The sequence below is a fragment of the Canis lupus genome, chromosome 21 (assembly GCF_003254725.2).
Source record: "Canis lupus dingo isolate Sandy chromosome 21, ASM325472v2, whole genome shotgun sequence".
NCBI lineage: Eukaryota > Metazoa > Chordata > Mammalia > Carnivora > Canidae > Canis > Canis lupus.
Genome location: NC_064263.1, coordinates 15,348,930 through 15,374,691, shown reverse-complemented (window position 1 = coordinate 15,374,691; position 25,762 = coordinate 15,348,930). Strand labels below are relative to the sequence as shown.

Here is a 25,762-nt window from a genome sequence, read left to right as displayed (position 1 = left end):
AGTCGGATTTTGGGTAGCTGACCTCCAAAACTATAATGTAATACATTTGTTGATTTTAAGATATGAAGTTTATAGTAATACATTACAGTAGAAATAGAAAACTAATACATTTTTTTTTTTGCTGGTTGTTTAACTAGATTATCTGTCTTTTTATTTTTGACTTGTAAAAGTTCTTTATATATTGTGGATACAAATTCCTTATCAAATGTATTATTGCAAATATTCTTCCCATTTTGTGTGTGGGTTTTTTTTTTTTATTTTCTTGATGATACTCTTTGTTTTTTTCTTCTTCTTCTTCTACTTTTTTTTTGATGATACTTTTTGAAGCACAAATTTTTCATCTTGATGAAATCCAATTTATCTGTTTTTCTTTTGTTGTCATATTAAGAAGCCACTGCCTACCTTTTGTGGTTGAGAGGGGCAAGATGGCGGAAGAGTAGGGGTCCTCAACTCACCTGGCCCCACAAACTTACCTAGATAACTTTCAAAATATCCTGAACACCTATGAATTTGAACTGAGATTTAAAAAGCAAACAGCTGGGATGCTACAGAGAGATTTTTCACTTCTAACAAGGTAGGAAGGTGAACAATAAAAAGAGAATAAAGTGGGGCAGGGGAACCATGAGTAGCATGGCTAAAGTGGAGCATCGAAAGCCTCTGGTGCAGGAAAGCCCAGCCCTGGAGAAGCAGGAACTTTAAAAATCCATGCCAGAGTTTTCTAGGAAGGAAAAGTGCTCAGCAGGGAAATCGGGCAGAATCGCAGGAGGGCAGTGAGGCCTCAAGATTCCTGGGGTCACTATAAGAGGAGGGGTGCCAGGGAGAAAACTCACTGCAAATTGCTGATATCAGTAAAGTGCTGGAGCCCGCCGGCCTTGGGGCATTTGGGAGAAGCCAGTCGGTTAGGTGGGCTGGAGCTGCCTTTACCTTAGAGGCTGGCAATGAACAGAGGTGGCTGTCCTCTGTTAGTTTGGGAAAGGCAGTCCGTGGGAGGGTGAGTCCAGAGGCATAGGGCCCCAGATCCCAGGGCACCCAAGTGAACAAAGCTGGTGATCCTTCATTCCCCCCGGGAAAGGTGGAAGTGGGAGGGCACAGGACAGTGAGGACTCTCCTGCTACTGGGTGCCCCCAAGTTTTGCAGATCAGTGCACCCTCGCTGCCTCCAGGAGCATCTAGGTCAGTGAGGACGGGGAGACTGTGGCTCGTTACTCCCGGGGAGTTGATTCCAGAGCTGGAAATCTGGCCACCGCCATTGTTGTTTTTCCTCCTTGTTTCACCTTGTGCCTGGGAGGGGCAGGGCCACCAGGGAACAAAGGCCTCATGGGGTAAAAAGTTCACCCTAAGTGGCACCCAGCAGGGGGTGGGGCATCTCCCCTAGGTACACACACCGGAGAATCAGCATAGCAAGCCCCTCCCCCAGAAGACCAGCTGGGAGAACAGGGGAAGAGCATGTTTACTGACCAAGCAGCATCGGAAAGCTCCAGGACTGAGGGAAAATAGTATATAGAACTAGAGGGTCCATTTTTTTCTTTTCTCTTTTTTACTTTTTCCATTACAACTCATTTTTATATCAGAATATAGATTTCCAATATTTTTTCTCTTTTCCCACCTTAACTACAATATTTTACCAACTCTTCATTCTTAAGTTTTTTCCTTTTTGACTTTCATATTTCTACAATTACATGTCTTATGCATATTTTTCACTTCTGGATTCCCTTCAATGTATTCAATTTAATTATGGTAGATATACGAGATATGGATATTTGTTTTTGATTTTTGTTTTTTCTGCCTCATTTTGTTTTACAACAGTGGGATTTAGTACCTTCTAAAACACTACCAACATTACCCAGAACCAAATGGAATACTATGTTGGTTCATTCTGTGAGATTATATTCTCTCTTCCTTCCCATTCTGCCTCCCTATTTTATCTTGTTTGTATTTTTGTGGTCAATGTTGGGGCTTTATATAAGAATTGCTGGTTTATATAAATTCGGGATTGAGCATCTTCTAACATACAGAACAAAATACCCTCAGAACCAAGAGGCTCACTCTCCAGGGCCCCTCAGATAGACCACGTTCTCTCTTCTCAACCATTTCCTCACCACCGCGATACCCCCTTTTTTCTCTTTTCCTTATTTTTTTCTTTTTTCTTCTTTGTTTTTGGTTTTTGGCCTTTTATTTTTAGTACTTTGTTTTAAAATTTGTTTTTCACTATAGTGGTGCTTTTGTATTATTTTGTTCTGTTCTTCTTTTTTCTTATTTTCTGGTCTCTGACCTCTTCAGAATCATCTAGGGTGTATTTTACTTAGGTTGTGGTTGATATTTTTGACTAAGCCCTCTCATATAGCCACTCTGCACTGGGCAAAGCGACTAGAAGGAAGAATTTACCACAAAAGAATTAACTGGAAACAATACTCTCTGCCATAGAGTTACAGAACTTGGATTTAAATATGACATCAGAAACTCAATTCAGAAGTACAATTATAAAGCTACTGGTGGCTTTGGAAAAAAGCATACTCTACAGACTCCATTACTGCAGAATTTAGATCTAATCAGGTCAAAATTAAGAATATTTTAACAGATATGCAATCCAAACTGGATGCTCTAACTGCTGGTGTTAATGAGGTGGAAAAGTGAATGAGTGACATAGAAAACAAGTTGATGCAAAGGAAGGACGCTGAAAAAAAAAGAGAAAATCAGTTAAGATCCCACAAGGAAAGGCTTAGGGAAATAAATGATAGCTGGAGAAGGAAGAATATACATCTAATTGGCATTCCAGAAGAAGCTGAGAGAGAGAGAGAGAGAGAGAGAGGACCACAAGGTATATTTGAACAAATCATAGCTGAGAACTTCCCTAATCTGGGGAAGGAAACAGGGATTTAGATCAAACAGATAGAGAAATTAATAAATGCCATCCAAAACCTTGACATTTAATAGTGAAACTTGCAAATTTCAAAGACAAAGAGAAAATTCTTAAATCAGCATGAGACAAGAGATTCTTAACTTATATGGGGAGAAATATCAGATTAACAGCAGACCGCTCCACAGAGACCTGGTAGGCCAGAAAGGGCTGGCAGGATATATTCAGGATACTAAATGAGAAAATATGCAGCCAAGAATACTTTATCCAGCAAGGTTGTCATTTAGAATAGAAGGAAAGATAAAAAGTTTCCAGGATAGGAAGAAACTGAAAGATACGTGACCACCAAACTGGCTCTGCAAGAAATATTAAGGGGGGCCCTGTAAAAGAAACAGGGAGCCCAAAGAAAAAATCCACAGAAACAGAGACTGAATAGGTAATATGATGACACTAAATTCATATCTTTAAATAGTTACTGTGAACATGAATGGGGAAAATGATCCCATCAAAAGACGCAGGGTATCAGACTAGATAAAAAAGCAAGACCCATCTATATGCTGTCTACAAGAGACTCATTTTAGACCTAAGGACACCTGCAGCCTGAAAATGAAGGGGTGGAGAACCATGTGCCATTCATATAGTCCTCAAAAGAAAGCTGGGGTAGCAATCCTCATATCAGATAAATTAAATTTTCTAGCAACTACTGTAGTAAGAAATGAAGAAGAACATTTTATCATACTTGAAGGGTCTATCCAAAAAATAGACCTAACAATTATGAATATTTATGCCTCTAATGTGGGAGCTGCCAAGTATATCAATTAATAACCAAAGTAAAGAGATGCTTAGATAATAATAAACTAATAGTAGGAAACTTCAACACAGCACTTTCTGCAAATGACAGATATTCTAAGTAGAATATCAACAAAGAAACAAGGGCCTAAAGGATACATGGGACCAAACAGATTTCACAGATATATACAGAACTTTCTTCCTTTTTTTTTTTTTTAAGATTTATTTATTTACTCATGAGAGACATAGACTGAGAGAGAGAGAGAGGCAGAGACGTAGGCAGAGGGAGAAGCAGTCTCCTCGCAGGGAGCCCAATGGGACTCAATTCCAGATCCTGGGATCATGACCTGAGCCAAAGGCAGGTGCAGAGCTGCTGAGTAACCCAGGCATCCCTATACAGAACTTTCCATCCAAACGCAACTGAATACTCATTCTTTTCAAGTGCACATGGAACTTTCTCCAGAATAGACCACATTCTGGGTCACAAATCAGGTCTCAACCAATACCAAAAGATTGGGATTATCCCCTGCATATTTTCAGACAACAGGCTTTGAAACTAGAACTCAATCACAAGAAGAAATTTGGAAGAAACTCAAACACATGGAGGTTAAAGAGCATTCTACTAAAAGATGAATGGGTCAACCAGGAAATTAGAGGAAAATTAAAAAGATTCATGGAAACTAATGAAAATGAAGATACAACCATTCAAAATCTTTGGGATAGGGATCCCTGGGTGGCTCAGAGGTTTAGAGCCTGCCTTCAGCCCAGGGTGTGATTCTGGAGTCCTGGGATGGAGTCCCACATCAGGGTCCCTGCATGGAGCCTGCTTCTCCCTCTGCCTGTGTCTCTGCCTCTCTCTCTCTCTGTCTCTTGTGAATGAATAAATAAAATCTTAAAAAAAATATTTGGGATATAGCAAAAGCAGTCCTAAGAGGGAAATACATTGCAATAAAATCCTCCCTCAAAAAATGGAAAAAACTCAAATACACAAGCTAACCTTGTACCTAAAGGAATTTGAGAAAGAACAGCAAGTAAAACCTACACCAAACAGAAGAAGAGAGATAGTAAAGATTGAGCAGAACTCAATGAAATAGAGAGCAGAAGAACTGTAGAACAGATCAACAAAACCAATTGGTTCTTTGAAAGAATTAATAAGATAGATAAACCCCTAGGCAGCTTTATTAAAAGAAAAGAGCAAAGATTCAAATTAATAAAATCATGAATGAAAGAGGAGAGATCGCAACCAATACCAAGGAAATACAAATGATTTTTAAAATGTATTATGAGCAGCTATATGCCTACGAATTAGGCTATCTAGAAGAAATGGATGCATTTCTGGAAAACCACAAATTACCAAAGCTGAAACAGGAAGAAATAGAAAACCTGAGCAGGCTATTGAAACAGTGAGGAAATTGAAGCAATCATCAAAAACCTCCTAAGACACCAAAGTCCAGGGCCAGATGTCTTCCCAGGGGAATTCTATCAAACGGTTAAAAAAGAAATAATACCTATTCTACTAAAGCTGTTTCAAAGGATAGAAAGGGAGAGAATACTTCCAAACACATTTTATGAGGCCAGCATTACCTTGATTCCAAAACCAGACTAAGATCCTACCAAAAAGGAGAATTATAGACCAATATCCCTGATGAACACGGGTGCAAAAATTCTCACCAAGATACTAGCCAATAGGATCCAAAGTACGTTAAGAAGATTATTCATCATGACCAAGTGGGATTTATACCCTGGATGCAAGGGTGGTCCAACAGTCTTAAGACAAGCAACGTGATAGATCACATCAACAAGAGAAAAGAATAAGAACCACATGGTCTCCTCAATAGATGCAGAGAAAGTATTTGACAAAATACAACATCCATTCCTTTTTTTTTTTTTTACAGCATCCATTCCTGATTAAAACTCTTCAAAGTGTAGGGATAGAGGGATCATTCCTGAATATCTTAAAAGCCATTTATGAAAAGCCCACAGCAAATATCGTTCTCAATGGAGAAAAACTGAGAACCTTTCCCCTAAGATCAGAAACATGATAGGGATGCCTACTCACACCACTGCTATTCAACACAGTACTGTAAGTCCTAGCCTCAGCAATCAGGCAACAAAAAGAAATAAAAGACATTCAAGTTGGCAAATAAGAAGTCAAACTCTCCCTTTTTGTAGATGACATGATACTGTATAGAAAACCCAAAAGACTCGACCCCAAGATTGCTAGAACTCATACAGCAATTCAGCAATGTGACAGGACAGAGAATCAATGCACAGAAATCAGCATTTCTATACACTAACAATGAGACTGAAGAAAGAGAAATTAAGCAATCAATCCCATTTACAACTGCACCCAAAACGATAAGATACCTAGGAATAAACCTAACCAAATAAGTAAAGGATCTATACCCTAAAAACTACAGAACACTTCTGAAAGAAATTGAGGAAGACACAAAGAGATGGAAAAATATTCCATGCTCATGGATTGGAAGAATAAATATTGTGAAAATGTCTATGTTACCCAGGGCAACTTACACGTTTAATGGAATCCCTATCAAAATACCATGGACTTCCATCACAGAGTTGGAACAAATAATCTTAAAATTTGTATGGAATCAGAAAAGACCCCAAATAGCCAGAGGAATATTGAAAAAGCAAAACAATGCTGGAGCATCACAATGCTGGATTTCAAGCTGTATTACAAAGCTGCAATCATCAAGACAGTGTGGTACTGGTACAGAAACAGACACATAGATCAATGAGTACTCAAGAATAGAGTACCCAGAAATGGGCCCTCAACTCTATGGTCAACTAATATTCGACAATGCAGGAAAGAATACTCACTAGAAAAAGGACAGTTTCTTCAATAAATGGTGCTGGGAAAGTTGGACAGCCACATGCAGAAGAATGAAACTAGACCATTCTGTTACACCATACACAAAGATAAACTCAAAATAGTTGAAAGATCTAAATGTGAGAGAAGAATCCATCAAAGTCCTAGAGGAGAATACAGGGAACCTTTTTTCAACTTGGCCACAGTAACTTCTTGCAAGATACATCTATGAAGGCAAGGGAAACAAAAGCAAAAATGAATTATTGGGACTTCATTAAGATATATATGTGTATATGTCTACACACACACACATATATGTATGTATATATGTGTGTGTGTATATATATATATTTACAGCAATGTAATAATACTCAGCCATCAGAAAGGACAAATACCCACCATTTGCTTCGATGTAGATGTAATTGGGTGGTATTATGCTGAGTGAAATAGTCAATTGGAGAAGGACAATCATCATATGGTTTCACTCATATGGGGAATTTAAGAAATAGTGAAAGGGATTATAAGGGAAAGGAGGGGAACTTAGTGGGAAAAATTAGAGTGGGAGACAAACCATGATAGACTCCTAACTCTAGGAAATGAACAAAGGGTTCCGGAAGGGGAGGTGGGGGGGATGGGGTAACTGGGTAACAGGCACTGAGGAGGGTACTTGATGGGATGAGCACTGCATGTTATACTATATGTTGGCAAATCGAACTTAAATAAAAATTAATGTAAAAAAAGAGAAACCGCTGCCTAATTCAAAGGTCACTCATAAGGATTTACTCCTGTGATCCACACAGAGGTGTGGTATGAGGTAGGGGTCCAACTTAATTGTTTTGCATGTAGATATCTAGAAGTCTTGGTATAGTTTGTTACAAAAAAAAAAAAAAAAAAAGGGTGGGAGAGACATGTGTGCCATAAAGTTATTTTATTAAACCAATTGAAAGGTTTATCTTTTAAGATTATATAATACTTGACCAAAATAGGAAAATTGTTGGAGATGCCTTTCTAGTTACGAAAGACTCTACACAGGTATCTGGTATCCTACCAGCTAAAGTTATTCTTCTTGTTTAGAAATGTTCCTGTGTTGCAGACTTACCATTACCAGTCACCATGGTACCACTTGCTAAATGATATTTTTCTTGTCCAACAGATTGTCAGCCCATTCAGGGCTGATAATATTGATAGAGCAAATTAAAGGACACAGGAATGTTCCATCTCCCTTTCATTCTTGTAGGTAGACATGAAAGGAAATAATCCATAAGAAAGTCCACTGAGATCCCACCCCCACCATATTTCTTTCTAAGTTGGCACTGGTATCATTTGCACTAAGGATATCTCTCTTATGAAGATGTTGTTCAGGGTAATAGTTGGATTTATGTCCTGCTTTACCCTCAAATCAATAATGAAAAAAAAGTTCACTTGGTTTTGAAGACACTGAGAGTCTCTGTCTGAAAAATGTAGCATTATGTTTATTTTATGCAATAATCAGTTAGGTTATGATGGAAATTGATAGGTTGGACTTGGTGACTCATAAGGTTTTAATTTGCAATCATCCGAACTGGAAAGTTCAATGTGGACAGGTAATCTAAAAATTTAGCAATCTCCTATGCAGTTTACTTACTGAAAATCTATTTCCTCAAACAATCTGAAAGTGGGTTTTGGGTATAAGTGATGCTTGGAAGTTGCTCTTTTTCTTCTGCCTGGTGCTTTTATTTGCCCACAAAATATTAAGTTTAGGTTTTTCTTTTCTATTTCCAAGTTATATATTGTCTTCAGCTCCTGATGATCATTTTTCTTCTTTTCCTTCCTTTTCTTCCTTTTCTTTCCTTTCCTCTCTTTCTCCTTATTTTCTTATTTAAAAATGACCAGTGTTTAACAGTGAGTTAATGGATATTTATTAATGAAAAACATCAGAGAGTGAGTTACCAAATGACAGACAAAAAAAAAAAATGCTGTGGTTTATACATGGGAGTTGTATTCTTGAAACACTGATCCTTGACCTCTCAAATTTGATCAATATTTGCAAATCTCAGTGTGGTCAATATTATTCTTACTTGAAATCAACATGTATGTTGTCTTGGATTTCATAAGGACAAAGCCAACCTTAACCATAAACAGACACAGAAGGAACAAATGAAGCAATGGATTTAAACTTGTTTTTGTTTTTTGTTTTTTTTCTCTTCATCTTGTCTAGGAATAGAAATTATTGTGCTGAGGGCTGAGAGATTAAATTGTGTCACTTGTCAGGAAATTGGCAAGCAGCCATCTTTTTGGCCTGCTACATGCTGCTTTTGTGCTGTGGATGGGTTTAATAAATGCACTGTTGTGTAAAATGTCATTGCTGCATCGCCAAACGGAGGCTGTCATGTGATAGTTCTTCCTCAGAATGACAGATCAATATTGGTCTGTAGCAATCCAGGGACTTGAAGCCACACAAAGGGCATTTTTATGGTTCAGAAACAAAAGTAGAAATAAAAATCATTCTCCAAAGCATGGAGATATATCTATTTTGCTCTGGAAGAAAACCTAATGTTCTTTCTAAAATGTTCTTAAAGATAGGTAATGTTATTAAATTTTAATGACTACTTCCAGAAGAAAAAATACAAATAACTGGTAACATTTTTGAAAAGTTCAATCTTACTGTTAACTGTCAAATAAATGTAAAGTAAAGCAAGGAAATACGCCATTGTTTACCTTGGTAAACAGCCCAAAATTACATATGTATAAGCACATGTGATACTGACAACATACTATAAAATAGGCCTTCTCCAACATTGCTCGTAGAAATAAAATTTAGTACAAACTTTCTTTGGAAGAAATTTAGCAATATGTGTCAAAACTCTAACATGTTCATACTTTTTGGTCCTGAAATTCTACGACTAGAAATATATTCTAAGGAAATTATGAAAAATATTTAAAATGCTAAGAAACTGAAAATAAACTCTTAACAATGTGAATAGTAAATATATTATTAAGCAATAATTAAAATAGCTGTAGAGGTTTTTAAAAATTATCTAGGCAAAGGTTTATGAAGTAAGGTTGTGTGGAGTTAAGCAAATACTAATTGTACAGAACATGATCTAAACAAAAATTTAAAAAATAGTTAAAAAAACAGAAATAAATGCACAAAACATGTTAATAGTGGTTGACTCCATGTAGTATAAAAATGAATGTGCTGTGTTTAAAATTTTTTTCCTACTCTTCTGCATTATATATAAATATATATCACATAAAGGCAACTATTATTTCCCTAAACACACATACATAATAAGTTATATTTAAAAAAGAAGTTATATGGGGGAAAAGATCACTGTCCAGAGAAATTCATGTAAACCACTATATGTTTTCTTGCATTGCCTCTTAACTCAGCCCTCATTCCTTATTTTCCCTTCAGCTCTGGCTTGCTCTCTCACTCTAGCTCAGACTCACACCTCCAGCCATCAGCTGAAACAGATCTCTGCTGTCTCTCCCCTTGGGGCACTAATTTCTTCCCTGTTTCTGACCTTGGTCCCTCCCTTGCTTCTCATTGTGCTTTTTGCCTCTTGTCTCCAAGTGTGAAAAGGGCCTGAGATGAGCTGTGAGGTCTGCTCATTGTTTCTGAAGTTCAGAGGCCTGTAATTGGCAAGCCACTCTGCAGCCCAGACATAAGGGAGTTTCAGAATCAGAATTCCATAGTGTTCATATTCATTTTTTATTGTTGAGTGATAAATTACCACAAATTTTAAAGTTCAAAACAACATACATTTATTATCTCTGAGTTCTAATGTGTCAGGAGTTTGAATACAGCTTAGTAGAATCCTTCAGTCTGGATCCCACAAGATTGCAATCAGGGTGTCATGATTTGCTTTGTTTGCTTGCTTTCTCAGCTGGGTATCATTTCTTTCAGGATCATGGGTTCGTCTTCAAGGCTCATGGGGCTATTGTCAGAATTTAGCTATATCACTGATATCTTCCATCTTACTGGCATAGGCTGGGGACGATTCTCAGCTCCTAGAAGCTGCCCTCAAGTACTTGCCCCACGGCCCCCTCTATAGATCTCATAACATGGAAGTTTGCTCTGTCTGGGCCAGCAGGACAATGTCTTGGCTTTTCAAGTAGTCACTGGATTAGGTGAGGTTGACACAATATAATCACTTTTGATTAACTCAGTCAACTGATTAGGGACCTTAATTATATTTGTGAAATCTCTTCTGCCAAATAAAACAATATTATCATGAAAGTACTATTCCATCATATTCACAGGTTCTGCCCACACTCAAGGGGAAGAAATCATACAGGCTGTGGGTCATTGGGGGTTATTTTAGATTTCTACCATAAGTGTCCTTTCCTGGCAGTCACAGACTTGTGACAAGTTCAGCATGCTGTTAAATGGCTGGCCTGGCAGAATGAGCTGTGTTGAGGGCCTTGAATTTTACATAGCTCCTTCATGCTCACTATTTCATTTAATCTTTACCATAGCTTCCTGAGGTCAATGCTCCTATCTCCAATTTAACCAGTGAGAAAACTGGAGCACAGAGAGCCTAAAAAGAATCCCAAAGTCACACAGCTAGAAATCAGAACTTGAAATCCAGGTCCTCTTACTCCAAATAGTATGTTCTTTCTCTTATATCTCTCATCTGGGGCAACTCCTGAGACCTGAGCTCATTTTGGGGTCTAATCTCAGGGAGAGAATCACCTCGCATTTCATCTGTGTCTTAAGCCTTCACACTCACTTTATACTGAGTGTGATTGAGCTCGCACAGGAAGGCTTTTGACAATGAACTTAGAATTCCTAGAATGGTGTATTTATTAGTGTTCTATTGTTCCTTAGAAAATCGCCACAAATTTGCAGCTTAAAACAACACCCACTTATTAGCTCACTGTTTACACAGGTCAGAAGTCTGGTTGCAGCATGGTTAGAATCTCTGCTTAGGTTCTATCAGGCTGAAATCCCCGTCAGCTGAGCAACAGTCTCATCTGGAGGTTAGGGTCTTCTTCGAAGCTCACCTCGGTGTGGTAGGACTCAGCTCCTTGCAGATGTAAGAGAAAAGTTTCTGCTTCCTTGTTAGCTGTCTGCTTGAAGACCTGCTTCTCATCCTTTCTCACATGGAGGCCTTTCTCACATTCTCACATGACCTCCTCCCGCTGTCTTCAAACCAGCAACAGAGTGTCAAGTACTTCACACATTTTGAATTTCCGACTTCTGCCACCAGCCAGAGAAAGCATTCCACTTTTTTTTTTTTTTTTTAAGCATTCCACTTTTAAAATTCACGATTAGATCATGTTCACTTGAATACTCTCCCCTATCTTAAGGTCAACTGGGTATTACAACATAACATAGCATAACCACAGGTGTGATATCTCACGGTAGACACAGGTTCTATGGATTACGATGTGGACTCCTGAGGAGTGGCATTTTTAGAATGCTGCCTACTGTAGTGCATCTTCAAGTGTCTCCCTGCTCCCCACCAGCATAATATAGAAGGCAATGACATGGACATTGTAGTGAGACTACCTGGGTTCAAATTCTAGCTCTAACATTTCTTAGTCATACAAGCTTTTGCAAATTACTCAACCTCTAATGCTTTGATTTTTTCTTTTCCTTTTTCTCAAAAATATTTATTTATTTATTTTAGAGAGAGAGAGATGGGGAGAAGGACAGAGGGAGAGGGAGAGAGAGAACCTCAAGCAGACTCCCTGGTGAATGCAGAGCTGGATGCTGGGCTCAATCCCACCACTTGAGATCATGACCTGAGCTGAAATCAAGAGTCAGACGCTTAACTGACTGAGCCACCCAGGCACCTCAGTACCTAGGTTTTTTAATCTGAAAAATGGGAATAATAAAATTGTGGGTGTCATTGAGTTGTTGAACATTTTAAATGAATTTATGTGCCAGGAAAAGCACTTGGCACATTGAACCACTATGTTGGTCTCTGCTATTATTATTGTTGATCTGATTATAATATATCTACTCTTGTAGAATCCAAATTTCTACTCCTTCAAGAGCAGACCCATCACCTCACTTTCCTGGGCCTCAGCTTCTCTGTAAACTTTAGTGTTATTTGATTTTCAACAATATAATTTATAGTGGAAATTTATAGTGGAAAAGACATTATATAGTGGAATTTATAGTGGAAAAGACATACTTAAAAATTTTAAGAGTCTCTAACACACGAAAGAACAAAGAATTTTTTAAGTAAAACATAACCATGCTTAGTTTGTGAGCTTATTTTTTTTAAGTGAGGGAAACAGCAGATTTAGTTGACTACATTATAAACTCAAGAACAGAAATATAGAACCTGTGTTAGGACCATACCTATTTCTAAATGGCCTTTAATTCCATGTTATAAGCAGGAGAAAAGGGGCTATGGACATAAAAGAACAGGAACCTTAGGGAAAGACATGGTAGCTGAAAGGAGGCTGAAAGAAAGATGGAAGGGACAAGTAGAAAGAGCAGAGGAAAGACCACTGAGAGTAGGGAGGGCAGGTAGGGAAAAGGAGGAGATATTGCTAATATTTACTGAGTATCTAATAAACACTGACTTAGCTGGGGACATAAGTTTTCTCACTGAATCCTCAGAACAACTCAGTGGAGTTGATATTAGTGTCATCATTTTATGGAGGAGAAAACAGGGACTAAAAGAGTGTAACTTTCCAAGACCAATTATATTAGTATACAGAGATTAGAACCTATATCCTTCCAGAGCTCATTGTGATGTGCTGCTCCCCTGTCCAAAGCACTAATGGTGAGATAAAAAGTACTCCTCACAGCTCGTTGGCCTATCTTTGAACAGTGCCCCTGCCACAGTGAGAAAGGACTTCTTGGGTGGGCTTGTGTGTTAGTCCCTTTCCCTTTGGGAGTTTTTAGGCAAAGACCACATGATACAGAAGATTCTACTGTTGAACAAGAGTTTAGAGAGTACACAAGTGATATTCAGGATTAATTCTTGGGTGTATTCAAAGCTAGCTGGGTGATCTTCTTAGTCTTTAAGCCTTAATTTCATGGGTTAATATTATGGTCAAATAATAGTATCTACCTCATGTGGATATTGTGAGTATATAGAAGACTGTATGTGTTTATGTACATCTTTATTTCTATCTACGTATCTTAGCACAATGCCCTCCAGACATAAAAAGCTCAATAAATTTTAGCTAGTATTATGTTTATTCTCTTTATAACTACTGGATGCTCCTTGTAGCAGAACTCCTTTTAGCTCTGTAGGCATGATACTGCCACCCATATTTGCAAGCAAACAATGGTGTCACTGCCACTTTTCATTCTTAACTGTAGGGTAAGCATGTTTAACATAAAGGCTATTCTATCCCAAACTTGGGGCGGGAATTTGGCTAAGAGAGAGAAGTTCTCCTAGTTCTAGGCAGAGTGGTGTGAGATGGTGGTTGTGGACCATTGATTGCAGAGCAATCTTCCAACTACTATTTCTAAACTTTGAAAAGTTTAGAAAAGCTTCTCCAGCCTTCAGTATTAGCAAACTCAGTCACCAAGATGAGAATCTTGGTGAATTACGTAGTATTTGTTTCAAACTGTTCACTCTGTAGCATGTGTATTTCCTTACTCAGAAATTAATCTCACCAATTCAGTTTGAAAATTCTTTTGTTAAAAACCATGTGTTTCCTGTGGGAGTGTCATTCATATTTTTCATGTTGGTGGGAGACTCAGATGCCCCTGAAAAAAAATCTGTGATTTTCTTCCACAAGCTGTTCTAAGTAATCACTGCGTCGGAACAAATAGGGAACACAAGTGTTCTTGGCTTTTTTATAAGAAAAACAGTAAACTAGCTTACTCATGTTTAATGAGAAAACAGACTAAGGAACGGCTACAAAGCTTACATTTGCAATGCTTAGTTCACAGTCCCCACTGTGGCTCTATGTAAACTAGTCATTCTTATCTACAGGACTTTGCTTGTGCTACCCACCCTTTTCTTACTCATTAATTTACCCTCCTACCTCATCTCCTTTAATTAATTAATTAATTAATTAACTAATTAATTAAAAAACATTCATTCAGCAAGAATTTATTGATGCACTTCTATATATAACTTCTTGGCCGAAGGGGATTCACAGTGTAGTGGAAGTACTAAAATAACACTGGGACATGCTTTTCTCCCCAGGCAAATCTCTTCTAATTGTTCCAATCTACAATGCCTTTTAGCTAGTGCTTTGATCTCTGATAGAATTTTATATTATTTACTAATTGTCCAATGTGTGTGACCCTTAGTTACCCAAATAATCTTCAGTTCTTTAAAGAGTGGAGGCCCTGGTTCTAGCAGCTACTACTGTATGCTGAGCAGTATCTGCTCTGCTCCATCTACCTACTTAACCTCACATTGTGGTCCTCATCAAAGTCAAATTGTTTTCTCTCTTCGTTGGGATAATTTGTTCTTTCTCCCCCTGTGTCCTTATTCAGATTTATGGGGTTAGTGGAATCTTAGTTATTTTTTAAGACCCAGTATAGAATCTTCCTATGGAATAGTTTTTATACTCTCTGTTCAAACTCCTGCAGAAAGCTCTTATAAGGGTTGCTGAATCTATGACTACACACAGTATCTATACCATTGCCTTATTTGTTAATACTACTTACAATATAGTGTTTTTGAAACATGTTATTATTTGCTCACCAGCTCTGAGTATTCTTCCTTCTAGCCAGAATGAAGGCCTCATGGAACAAAAGATTTATCTGTATACTCTCCTTACAGAGCCAGGCTGAATGTTGAACATAGTGCTCATCAACAAACAGAAATTAAATACTAGTTGAATTTTAGTCAGTAATAAGAAATCTGTAAAGTCATTATCGAAAGCTTGCTTTGACAACCATTTCTTTCAAGTACAGAGCCTCGTAAAATTATTATTCTCCAAAGGTATAAACATGTCTTATTGATGTGGCAGATTTACTTTCCAAATAATTCTAACGTTTCAGAGATTTACCTGAGTCTGCCATCCTCTGCTGCAGCACCACCCGGTATAATCTTCGTAATAAATATGCCAGGATCATCTCCAATGTGAGGATTATCTGTTCCTCCAGCAATACTGAATCCCAGGCCAGAATTCCCCTGGAGAGACAATACATAGACATTAAATGATACGGCTGTCACCTAAACCTAGTTCCCCTTGCACTAGGCGTTATCATCTTACCACTCAAATGGATATCAGGTGATAACAGTCTTCTAATGCAAAGCTATAAAGTGCACTGTCAGCAGACAAAGGAAGGTCAGAAAAAACACTCAAGTTCGTTTCTGCATTGCAAGAATTTAAGGGGCCTTACATTTTTGCTTATTCCAAGGGCCTTATATTTTGGCATTTAGGGAAAGTATTTTTTTATACAGCAATTAAAATGATCATTACAAAGTAGGAAATAAAAGCTTACAAATTGTGTTATATGCAAAAATATTAATGTCAATTGTGAAAATTATATATGAACAAGAATGGAAGGAAACCAGCTATGTGGAAATTGATTTAGTAGAGTAGTGAAATTTGGCTGTTTTATTTCCAGTACTGTTATACATCAAATAAATGAGTCTTTATGTAACAAGAAGCTTTGACTTCAGAAGGCAGGTCTCCCTTCTAGAGTTAATGAATGTGAGATATTTTTTAGCAATAAACAGATTTTAATTTGCAATAGATATAGACAAGGAATGTATTACTACTGCAGCATGTAAATTTGATAGTTTATATTCTAATAAAGCTTTCATACTTACTCATGTAAATTATAGTAATTGACATCCAATGTACATATAACCTTCTAAAATCTGTATTAAGACATAATTAAAAGTCTTCCCCAAATTCACAAGCCATCTTACTTAACATACTTATTATTTACATATTTTTATCTATATCTCCCTTGCTACATTAGGTTTCCATATTATGTTCGGATATTTTCTTCTAATTCACATTATATTTTAAGCCATATCCATATACCTAGGTACTGTTTATAATTATCCATTTTAAATTGCTAATAATATTTCATCAAGGTCACATACTATCATTTATTTAACTAGTTCTCTATCACTGGATATTTGATTTCACTAAAACCAAGATAGCTTACTAAATTTAAAACGACCTGATTAAGTTCTGCTCTTGGATAAAAAGAGATGAGGATTAAAAATTTAGTAGTTAATCCAGAAAAATTAATTAAGATACTCAATTAGTCAGAAAAGTTCAATGTCAAGATAATATCAGCTGTAACTTGACAGTTATATCACTACAAATGTCAAGGTTATGCTTGGCAATATTTATTGGCTGAATAATAAGAATTCCAGAAGGATGATTTTGCAATCATACATTTATGTTGAAGGGTTGAAATTAATAATTCAACCATAACAACTAAAATCCCATGTCTTTATACTTCTGACAGTTCTCTAGTTCTGTTTTTCTTTGGAAAAATCCAATGCTCATTGAACAGAAACAATACTCAGTAGCAGTCATGTAATCATAAATATATTTATACTTGTTAAACATCAGCTCTGTGCTTGGCACTGGACTAGTTTCTGGGATTATAGCAGTGAATATATCAGTTTATGAGGCACAGGAAGAGGAAGTGCAGAGTGTAGGAGTGGCCAACAGAGGAAGGAAGCACAAGGACTTTTCCTGAAGGTGAAAAACAGTTACTTTTAAGGGGGTCAGGATGGAACCTGGGGAGGAAACAGAACATTCCAGGCAAAGGAAGAACATATGTAAAATCCCTGAGATCGGAAAGGGTTTGCTCGGTCCAGGACACAGACAAGGCTTGAATAAAGAAAGCAAAATGAACTGGATGTGATAAGAATTTACCACAAGTGCAGGTGAAGCTATTCTTGGTTTTAAGTATCTCTTGACACCAGATGACTCTAACAGTATTATTTGAGTATCTATTATGTGTAAGGCTACAGGGAAGCTAAGGCTACAGGGAATAAGACTAGATGATTTCTCCCTTTGTGGGATCCAAGAAAGAGCAGAAAAGGCAGTGATAGTCTGGCGTCTGATAATCAATACATTTTTACTGTAGTATCAACTACATTGTCATGTATATAGTTATCAGGATAGCATGTAGGTGACTTGTGAGGCAGTTTCTGTAAGATCTAGAGGTTTTGGAAGGAAAGATGAGCATCTTCATTGTAATTTGGGTCTAGTTCCAAGAACATCAATTGGAGTATATTGGTCTTACTAGAATTGGCACCTCGGAGATAATCATTTCTTGAGTAAGGGGGTAGAGAAAGAGGAGAGCACAGATTGGGAGATATACAAATGCTTTCTTTTGAAAATATCAATATTTTTGGAGAAGGCACTGAAAATTTTGCCATTTGAGAAACATATTCACTACCTAGCTCCTAACCTTCATTTCTAGCTTTACATTTTCACCTGCAGAAATACTCAACTGAGCTGCTGGCTTTTTCCTGTACAGTTCACCTCATGATTTGTCTCTTGGCCTTTATTCATGCTGTTTTCTCTGCCAGAAACTTTCTATCTCCCCTTTGCCAGCCCAATTCTTCCCATTATCCAAGATAAGGCTCAGAAGGCACGTGCTACAGAAAATATTAAATAATTACTCCAACTCCACTTCTCTGGGTAATTTAGTCTCCTTTTAAATCTTTAAGGAGTTTTGTGTTTATCTATGCCATGCACTGCATTGTTTTGAGTTTATATATTTATGAGTCTATCTTTCCTTCAAACTAAGGAAACTGTGTAGTATTCATCTTTGTTTCTTGGTGCTTTCTTTGGCACATAGTATTGTTCAGTAAATAAATGATGAGTAAATGAACAAACAAACTTACTGAGAATATTCAAGATCTAAAGGGAAGACACAAAAAGACACAGTAAAAGTCCACAATGTGTTAAAAAATATAATACACAAGTAGAAGCCTTTTTGTTCTATGTGGCTACAAGAATAAAAATGGAAAGCCTAAGTATCCAAACTGTGGCTTAGGTAAAGGATGAATGAGATAAAACTGTCCAAAATGGGGATAGGCTGCTCTGGAGGACCCTTTACTCAGAGAACAGCTGCTTAGTTGCTGGACATGAGGGATCTGGGCATTTATTGAGAGGTCAAACTGGACAATTTTAAAGGATTCTTCTGGATCTTTGGCTTGATTTGTAGGAGAACTACCCTTTGCCAACAAAGAAAGAGAAATGCTTTAGTGGTGGAAGTAGATCACTACTACATTTTTAAAACTCATTTTGTGAATCAATAGATCTTTGACCTAATAGGTTTAAGGACAATCTAGCAACTACAACTGTTTTTATTTTATTTTATTTTTTTTATTTATTTTTTTTTTAAAATGCCTTAAATTTCTTGTTTAAGAGTCCAGTAGGATTTTTTTTTTTAATTTTTTTTATTTATTTATGATAGTCACAGAGAGAGAGAGAGGCAGAGACACAGGCAGAGGGAGAAGCAGGCTCCATGCGCCGGGAGCCCGATGTGGGATTCGATCCCGGGTCTCCAGGATCGCGCCCTGGGCCAAATGCAGGCGCCAAACCACTGCGCCACCCAGGGATCCCTACAACTGTTTTTAAAATTGACTCTAATATGGAGAATATGGTGGCCTTGGCATCTCCTAATATACGTTTCCCTGCCCTCAAATCTACTCTGAGGAAAAGAATGAGTATATAAGAAAATCTATAATGAAAAGTGGTAGGTAGAGGCAGAGTGTAACTGGACGTGTGCTTCCAGTCTTAAGGATTTCCAAAACCAAATTTTATGTTCCAGTTTAAACCAGTCTGCCAGCTGGGCCTGGCCAGCCACCATGGTTCTTTAGAGGATATTCATGTGACTTCAGCTAAGGAAATTATTTAAAGCGTTTTCCTGTCTCTCCTTATTGTTCTCACCCAGCCGTCCCTTTCAGGCCTTTGCTACCAGCCAGGAGCATTCAGAGGAGAGAGGGACAGATAACAAGCAGCAGTGAAATTACTGCCTGCTGTTCTCCATGGCTGAATCACGCCAGTCCCCTGACAATCATCCCAGAGCCAGCCAGCTGCATGGGCAGACCCCAGAACCTTTGTGTTCTGAGCAGCTCTCTCCATGTGAATAGGTAGACCCCTGGCTGACACCCTTAGATCCTGAGAATTGTGGCTAATTAACCGAGTGTTGATACTTGACTCAGTCAATGGCAACTGTGAGGTGCCACGCTAGTGAGGGCAGCCCCTGCAGAGGGCTCTGGGTGGGCTGCATTCCCTTGCAGTTGGGCAGATTCCATGACTGATGAACGTGTCTGGCATGAACCATTCTTTTTCCTTGTTCCTAATCCTCCATATTTGCTGATTCTCCCCCAAGAGCACAAGTCCGCTGCCTAGCCAAATTGTACTTCCTCTTTCATGTTAGTACATGAAAATCTTAGTACACTCCATCTCTTCTCAGGAAGTAACCAACAATTTAACTGATGGTTTGTAAATATAAATACAATATCCTCAGAAAAGTTCCTCTTTCAAAGTTTTTCTAAAGTTAAAATTATTTCCATTATGGGGTTATAAAAAAGAAGAAAAAAAATAAAATGATATAATCATATGCATTTATGGAATTTTTAAAAATATTTATTTATTTATTTATTTATTTATTTATTTATTTGAGAAAGAGAGGGAGAGAGAGTATGAGCCAGAGCTCAAGGAGGGGGAAAGGCAGGAAGAGAGGAAGAGAAGGAGAAGCAGACTCCCCAGGAGTGTGGATCCAATGTGGGGCTCAACAGCAGGACCTGAGATCATGACCTGAGCCAAAGTCAAGTGTTGGATGCTTAACCCACTGAACCACCCAGGCACCCCTATAGAATTTTCTATTTACAAAGACTTTCTTTGATTTTTTTAGAAGTTCTTATTTTATTTTATTATTTTTAAAATATTTAATTTATTGGATCCCTGGGTGGCTCAGTGGTTTAGCCTTACCTTCAGCCCAGGGTGTAATCCTGGAGTCTCCAGATCGAGCCCCGCATCAGGCTCCCTGCATGGAGGCTGCTTCTCCCTCTGCCTGTGTCTCTGCCTCTCTCTCTCTCTCTTTCTCTCTCTCTCTGTCTTTCATGAGTAGATAAATAAAAATCTTAAAAAAAATAAAGATTTTATTTATTTATTCATGAGAGACACAGAGATCGAAAGAGAGAGGCAGAGACATAGGCAGAGGGAGAAGCAGGCTCCATGCAGGCAGCCCCCTTGTTGGACTCGATCCCAGGACTCCAGGTTCACGCCCTAAGCTGAAGGCAGACACTTAACCACTGAGCCACCCAGGTGTCCCAGAAGTTCTTGTTTTAAAGTATTGTTTAATCTGGGAATTAAATTCTAGGAATTTATCTTAAAGAAATAATCAGAGATATGTACAAAGATTTATATTCAAAGCTTCATCCCAGTATTAAGTTTTTTAATATTAAAAACAAAACAAAACAAAGAATAATAACAACTGGGAACAGACATCCAAATGATGGAGAAATGGCTAAAAATGCTGTCATACATCTATCTGAGTGTGGGACTATTTCGAAGCCATTAAAATTGTAGTAACAATGACAGCAGGAAATCCTCATTTTATAAATGTGAGAGGGTAAAAAAAGTATCCAGAATTTAATTATAGTATGATCACCACTGAAAATATTAAAAGCAAATGACATGTTTTTAGCAAGAAAATCATTAATTAATAATTAGTAATAGTAAAAGTATTTAATAATTCAAACTAAGAGGGAGAGTATTTAAAAATTAGAAAGTTCTTAATAAAACTAAAAAAATACCAAAATACTAAAAATTCCCTCAAGGGAACTAACATATGTTGCGTATTTATTCTGAGCTAAACACTGACCTAACTGTTTTATAATCCTCCATTCAGTAGATACTATTTCTTCCGTTTTATTTATTTATTTTTCTTTTTTTTCTTCCGTTTTATATATTAAAAAGCAAACAACAAACAAATGGAAAACCCTGAGGCTGAAAAGAGTGAAGTAACATCCACACACAGAAAATAAGCAAATAGTGGATTTCAGATTCAAATCAAATTTGTTAGGCTCCAAATATCATTTTCTTTCCATTATATCATATTTCCTTTCCTGGGTTGAAAAAAATGATTTGATGGTAGATAAATAATAAAAATGATAATAATAACAAACCACTATTTTGGATTTTTGAAAAAAAGTCTAAACCACTCCTAAATGTTCCAAAAATGTTCTTTTTACTTTTTACTTTTTTTTTTTTTTTTTGGCAGGGCTTGATTTCACAACCCTGAGATTAAGACCTGAGCTAAGATCAAGAGTCAGATACTTAATGGACTGAACCACCCAGATGCCCCAGAAAATTTCTATTGGAAAAACACGGATTTGAGCCATTCAGACCTAGGTTTGAGTGCCAGCTCTGCACTTGTTAAGTATTTGACATTGGCTAAAATTTTCAACTTTGAGTCTAGTTTTTTCAGCTGAAAAATGCAGATAATACCTACTTCCCAGAATTGTTAGAAAGATGAAAGCAAATGATGTGTATTAGCAGCATCTCAAGCACAGATCCTGGTACATGGGTGATAATTAATCATTACTAGTTCATTTTCTTTGGTTTGACACATAGTACTGTTAAAGGGGTCTTTACAAGTTGAAGGCAATAAGGGAAAACAGAATTCAGACTATATGTTTTTTCATTTATTCCTTTATTCATCCAAGTATTTGTTGATGAATTTTAACCTACACTATTACTATATGTTATTTCTTTTGGTAAAAATAATTTAGCTAAAAATTCTGAATAGGAAAGGGTTGGAGTGGCTTAGAGTAGCAGTGCTGAAAACTATTAGATAAATAAAGGCTAGATAAAGACTCCAACTCTTTTGACCTTTAACAGCCGTGCCCTTTTTGAATAATATTGAAATTTTATAAATCCTTTTACTGACTCCAAGAGTCCTACACAATCCCCTCATTCCAAGAGAATCTATATGTTCTTTAATTCTCTCTGTCCACAATGATCAATATACAGGTCTATTTTCTGCACAGCTGCTCTAGCAATGACATTTGTTTATATATTTTTTTATATCACATACTATAAAATAATATGCATGTTGTTTTCGGATATATCACCATGCCTCAGTCTCTAATTTGTAAGTTTCTGACATACACCTGGATTGAAAATTACTGGTGCAAAATTTGACTAGTGATTAACACATAGACTGGTGAACAATATCAGTAGATAGAATGAAGATATGAAGAAAGGCTAAAACAGACAAGAGCAAATTAAAGTAATCCTCAAGCTACATGACAAGAGACAAATGTCACTTGACAGAAAGGTCCATTAGTTAGCAAGTTATCTACTAAATTGTCTTGGAAGATATCTTATTTTAGGCAGTAAATCTGGAATGGCACAAAGAATAAAAAGATGTCTTTTTTTCATAGACATTACTTGTTGAAAATCATTCAGTCTTTCTCACATCCATTTTCTATAACATACTGCAATAGCAAAAGATGAATGGCCACAGGCCTATTATTAGGGTATAAAGATATGAGTGTAATTCAGACATTTCTAACTACTGCTGCTTGCAGTTATTTTCATAAAAATTTTCCCCCTCAAAAAATGTTTTAAGATGTTATCCACAATTCATGTATTTCTGAATAACACTCTTAGTCTCGGACTAAGAGATGCCTGTTTTCATTTACTTATAACTTCTAGGAGTTGCATTTTGGGTTTACTGATGAACAACCACCAAAAGGTCTGTGTCTGGGGACTGGTAACTGTGGGAAAGTGTTTTCAGGGGTTGGGGGACTGTGGAGAGGAAGATGTTCCAATAAACAGGAGGAAAGAGAATAGACCTTTACAACAGGCCAAAGAACTTGTGATAAGTAAAGGGGTGATATGATAAAGATTGATTACTGCTTTGTGAAACAGTTTTATTCTTATGAGAGACATGTGGTAGTATCTGATGATGAGGAGGAAAGAATAGAGGAACAATTTTAGAGAGTGGCAGGGAGAGAATGCAAGCATTTCTGGTGGCTATAGGAAAGAAGGCCCTGGAAAGGGAGACTGAAGGTACAAAAGAGAAAGGCAGTCCATGGGGAGCAAAGATCTGAAGAAGGAGGAATGAGAATAAGGTCTAGAATCCAGATCTTTGAGTCCCTACCATAGATACTGGTTGCATATGTGGTATAACCACACCAAGGAATACAATGGTATTATAAGATGAATGTATCTTCACAATACATATTAGGTAAATAAAGTAGAATACAATATAAGATTTATATTTTATAATATATATGCATAGAGAAATTTGAAAGTATATTCACCAGTATATTAAAGTTGCTTTCAATGGTTATCAGAATGATAGATTTATTTACTTTTGTCATTTTGAGCAAGTCCATCTTTAATTTTCCTTATAAATATGTCTTACTATAAATACACACAAATACATTATACTCACAAAACATGTTTAACAAAAGAAAAAATGACAGTTTGTTTTTTGAGACAGCCTTTGGAGGGGGAATAGGGATACTTTTCTATCTGGGATAAGAATTCCTATAAAGTTAAAGTGTTATTTTAAGGCAGAAGTTGTAGGGTCATTTTAAGGTAGAATAGAAAAAAAGCTGAAGGAGTTCTTAACCGATAATGTCTTTGCCTTATACATTTAGATGTCAGGACACCGAAGGGAAAGTCTACAATGAATTTGGAGACATACAGAAAGCAGTGAAGGGTTGGAATTGCACCTGTGAGGCAAGAGAGACATGTTAGGATCAGTAGAGGTCTGCTGAGCAGCACTGAGGTGGGACGTCATGAGCATGATTATGGGATTTTCTCCCACAGTGCTTAGTAATCATGAACAGCGAAAAGGAAAGGTTTGATTGCCTTTAGGGCTGAGGTGTGAAAAGCAAATGTGGTTAACTCTCAAAGGAATGAAGAATGCAAATCAGAAAGGATAGAAAAGGAAGAGAAGCAAGGAATATGCTCAGCCTGGAAGAGGAAAAGTGGGTAAGAAGATTGAGATCATGACAAGGTCAAAGTATAAATTGATGGAGAACAGAGGATGGAAGAGGGAATAGCAGGCTGTGGACCCTGGGATTTTTCGGCTTAAGCTTTCAGGGATGAAGTGGCACTCACCAATAGTTACGTGAGTGTAGTAAAGGTTATGTGACTGCATTAAAGTGATGATCAAGTCAGAGTACATTGTGGCTGACATTGAAGTCTCCTCGGAAGATAGAAAGAGACAAAAAGAAGAAAATAAGGCCAGAAATGTCCAGTGAAGTGAGCAAAGACCTAGGGTAGAGATAAGAAGAGGGGCAGAATGTGAAGTAGTATGGCATATAAACGAGTTACAAATAGAAGAACAAGATGTACCAAGTCCTAAGAAGAAGAAAGTGCTTGACTTGTTCAAGGAACTAAAATGAGTCCAGAATGGCTATAATAGACTCATTAGGTAAGGAAGGGAGATGAGGTTAAAGAAGGTAGCAGGGGCAGACACTGGGGTATAAGGTTTGTGGATCATGAAGATTTAAAACAGAGGGTAACACAGTCTGATTTAGTTTAAGATTACACTAGTTGCTGTGTAAAAACATTGGAGAGAGCCAAAGGCAGGGACAGGAAGATGAATTGAAACAGTCCAGATCAGAAACTGATGGTAGCTGGATAGGCTAGTAGCAATGGGGATACCAGTATTTGAGACATGATTTGGAAGTGGAATTGACAGGATTTATTGATAGCTGGAATTCAAGGAAAGAGAAGAATCAAAGATGTTGCATACCTGGACAGAGATGTTCTATATCATCTCTATATGAGATGTAGAGACTGTGATATGAGTGGGAAAACTAGTTGGCAAGAGGTAAATCAATTTGTAAGTCTGGGAGATCTGTTGGTGTCACTGGAACAGCAGAAAAAAGAAACAAACAAAAACCCGAGTCTTGAGAAAGAGTAACGGGAATTGTTTGCACTCACTGAGTGCTTTCTACATGCCAGGCACTGCACTAGATTTTACAACTTCCTTTTTAAGGATAGCTAACAAACTGGCAAGAAAATAAGGGATGTAACTGTAGGAATTCTAGGAATATGTGCCAGGCACACTTATTTCCTTTGGTCCCCACAACAACTCTTTGAGGGTACATGCATACGTTTTCTGAAAGCCAGACCTAGGATATTGGATATGGGATTTCCTGGAGAAACCAGGTTTTCATAATAAGGAATAGCATGCATGACACATGTGATATTTAACAATTACAAATTAAAGGACAGTATGCAGACCAGATTAAAAATAGGCTTAGTGGAATGAGTCAGAAAGCAAGGAGTGTAATTTGGGATCAAATACAGTATTTCAGCTATGCATTCTTATGATCTGATTTAGGATATTGTCAGGGACACTAACCTACATAACTGCCAAGTAATATCTCTCTGGAATCG

At 37.3% G+C, this 25,762-nt stretch overlaps 1 protein-coding gene across 30 annotated transcripts in view; it reads right to left on the bottom strand.

Annotated features, from left to right (window-relative positions):
• The window catches only part of DLG2 (discs large MAGUK scaffold protein 2), a 1,976,108-nt gene that overhangs the window by 567,748 nt on the left and 1,382,598 nt on the right, over positions 1–25,762 (bottom strand). For all 30 annotated transcript variants that reach the window (XM_049098993.1, XM_025419434.3, XM_025419437.3 and 27 more), the window contains one exon: positions 15,401–15,525. In XM_049098993.1, coding sequence (XP_048954950.1) covers positions 15,401–15,525 — 125 coding nt within the window. The remainder of the gene's footprint in view (positions 1–15,400; positions 15,526–25,762) is intronic.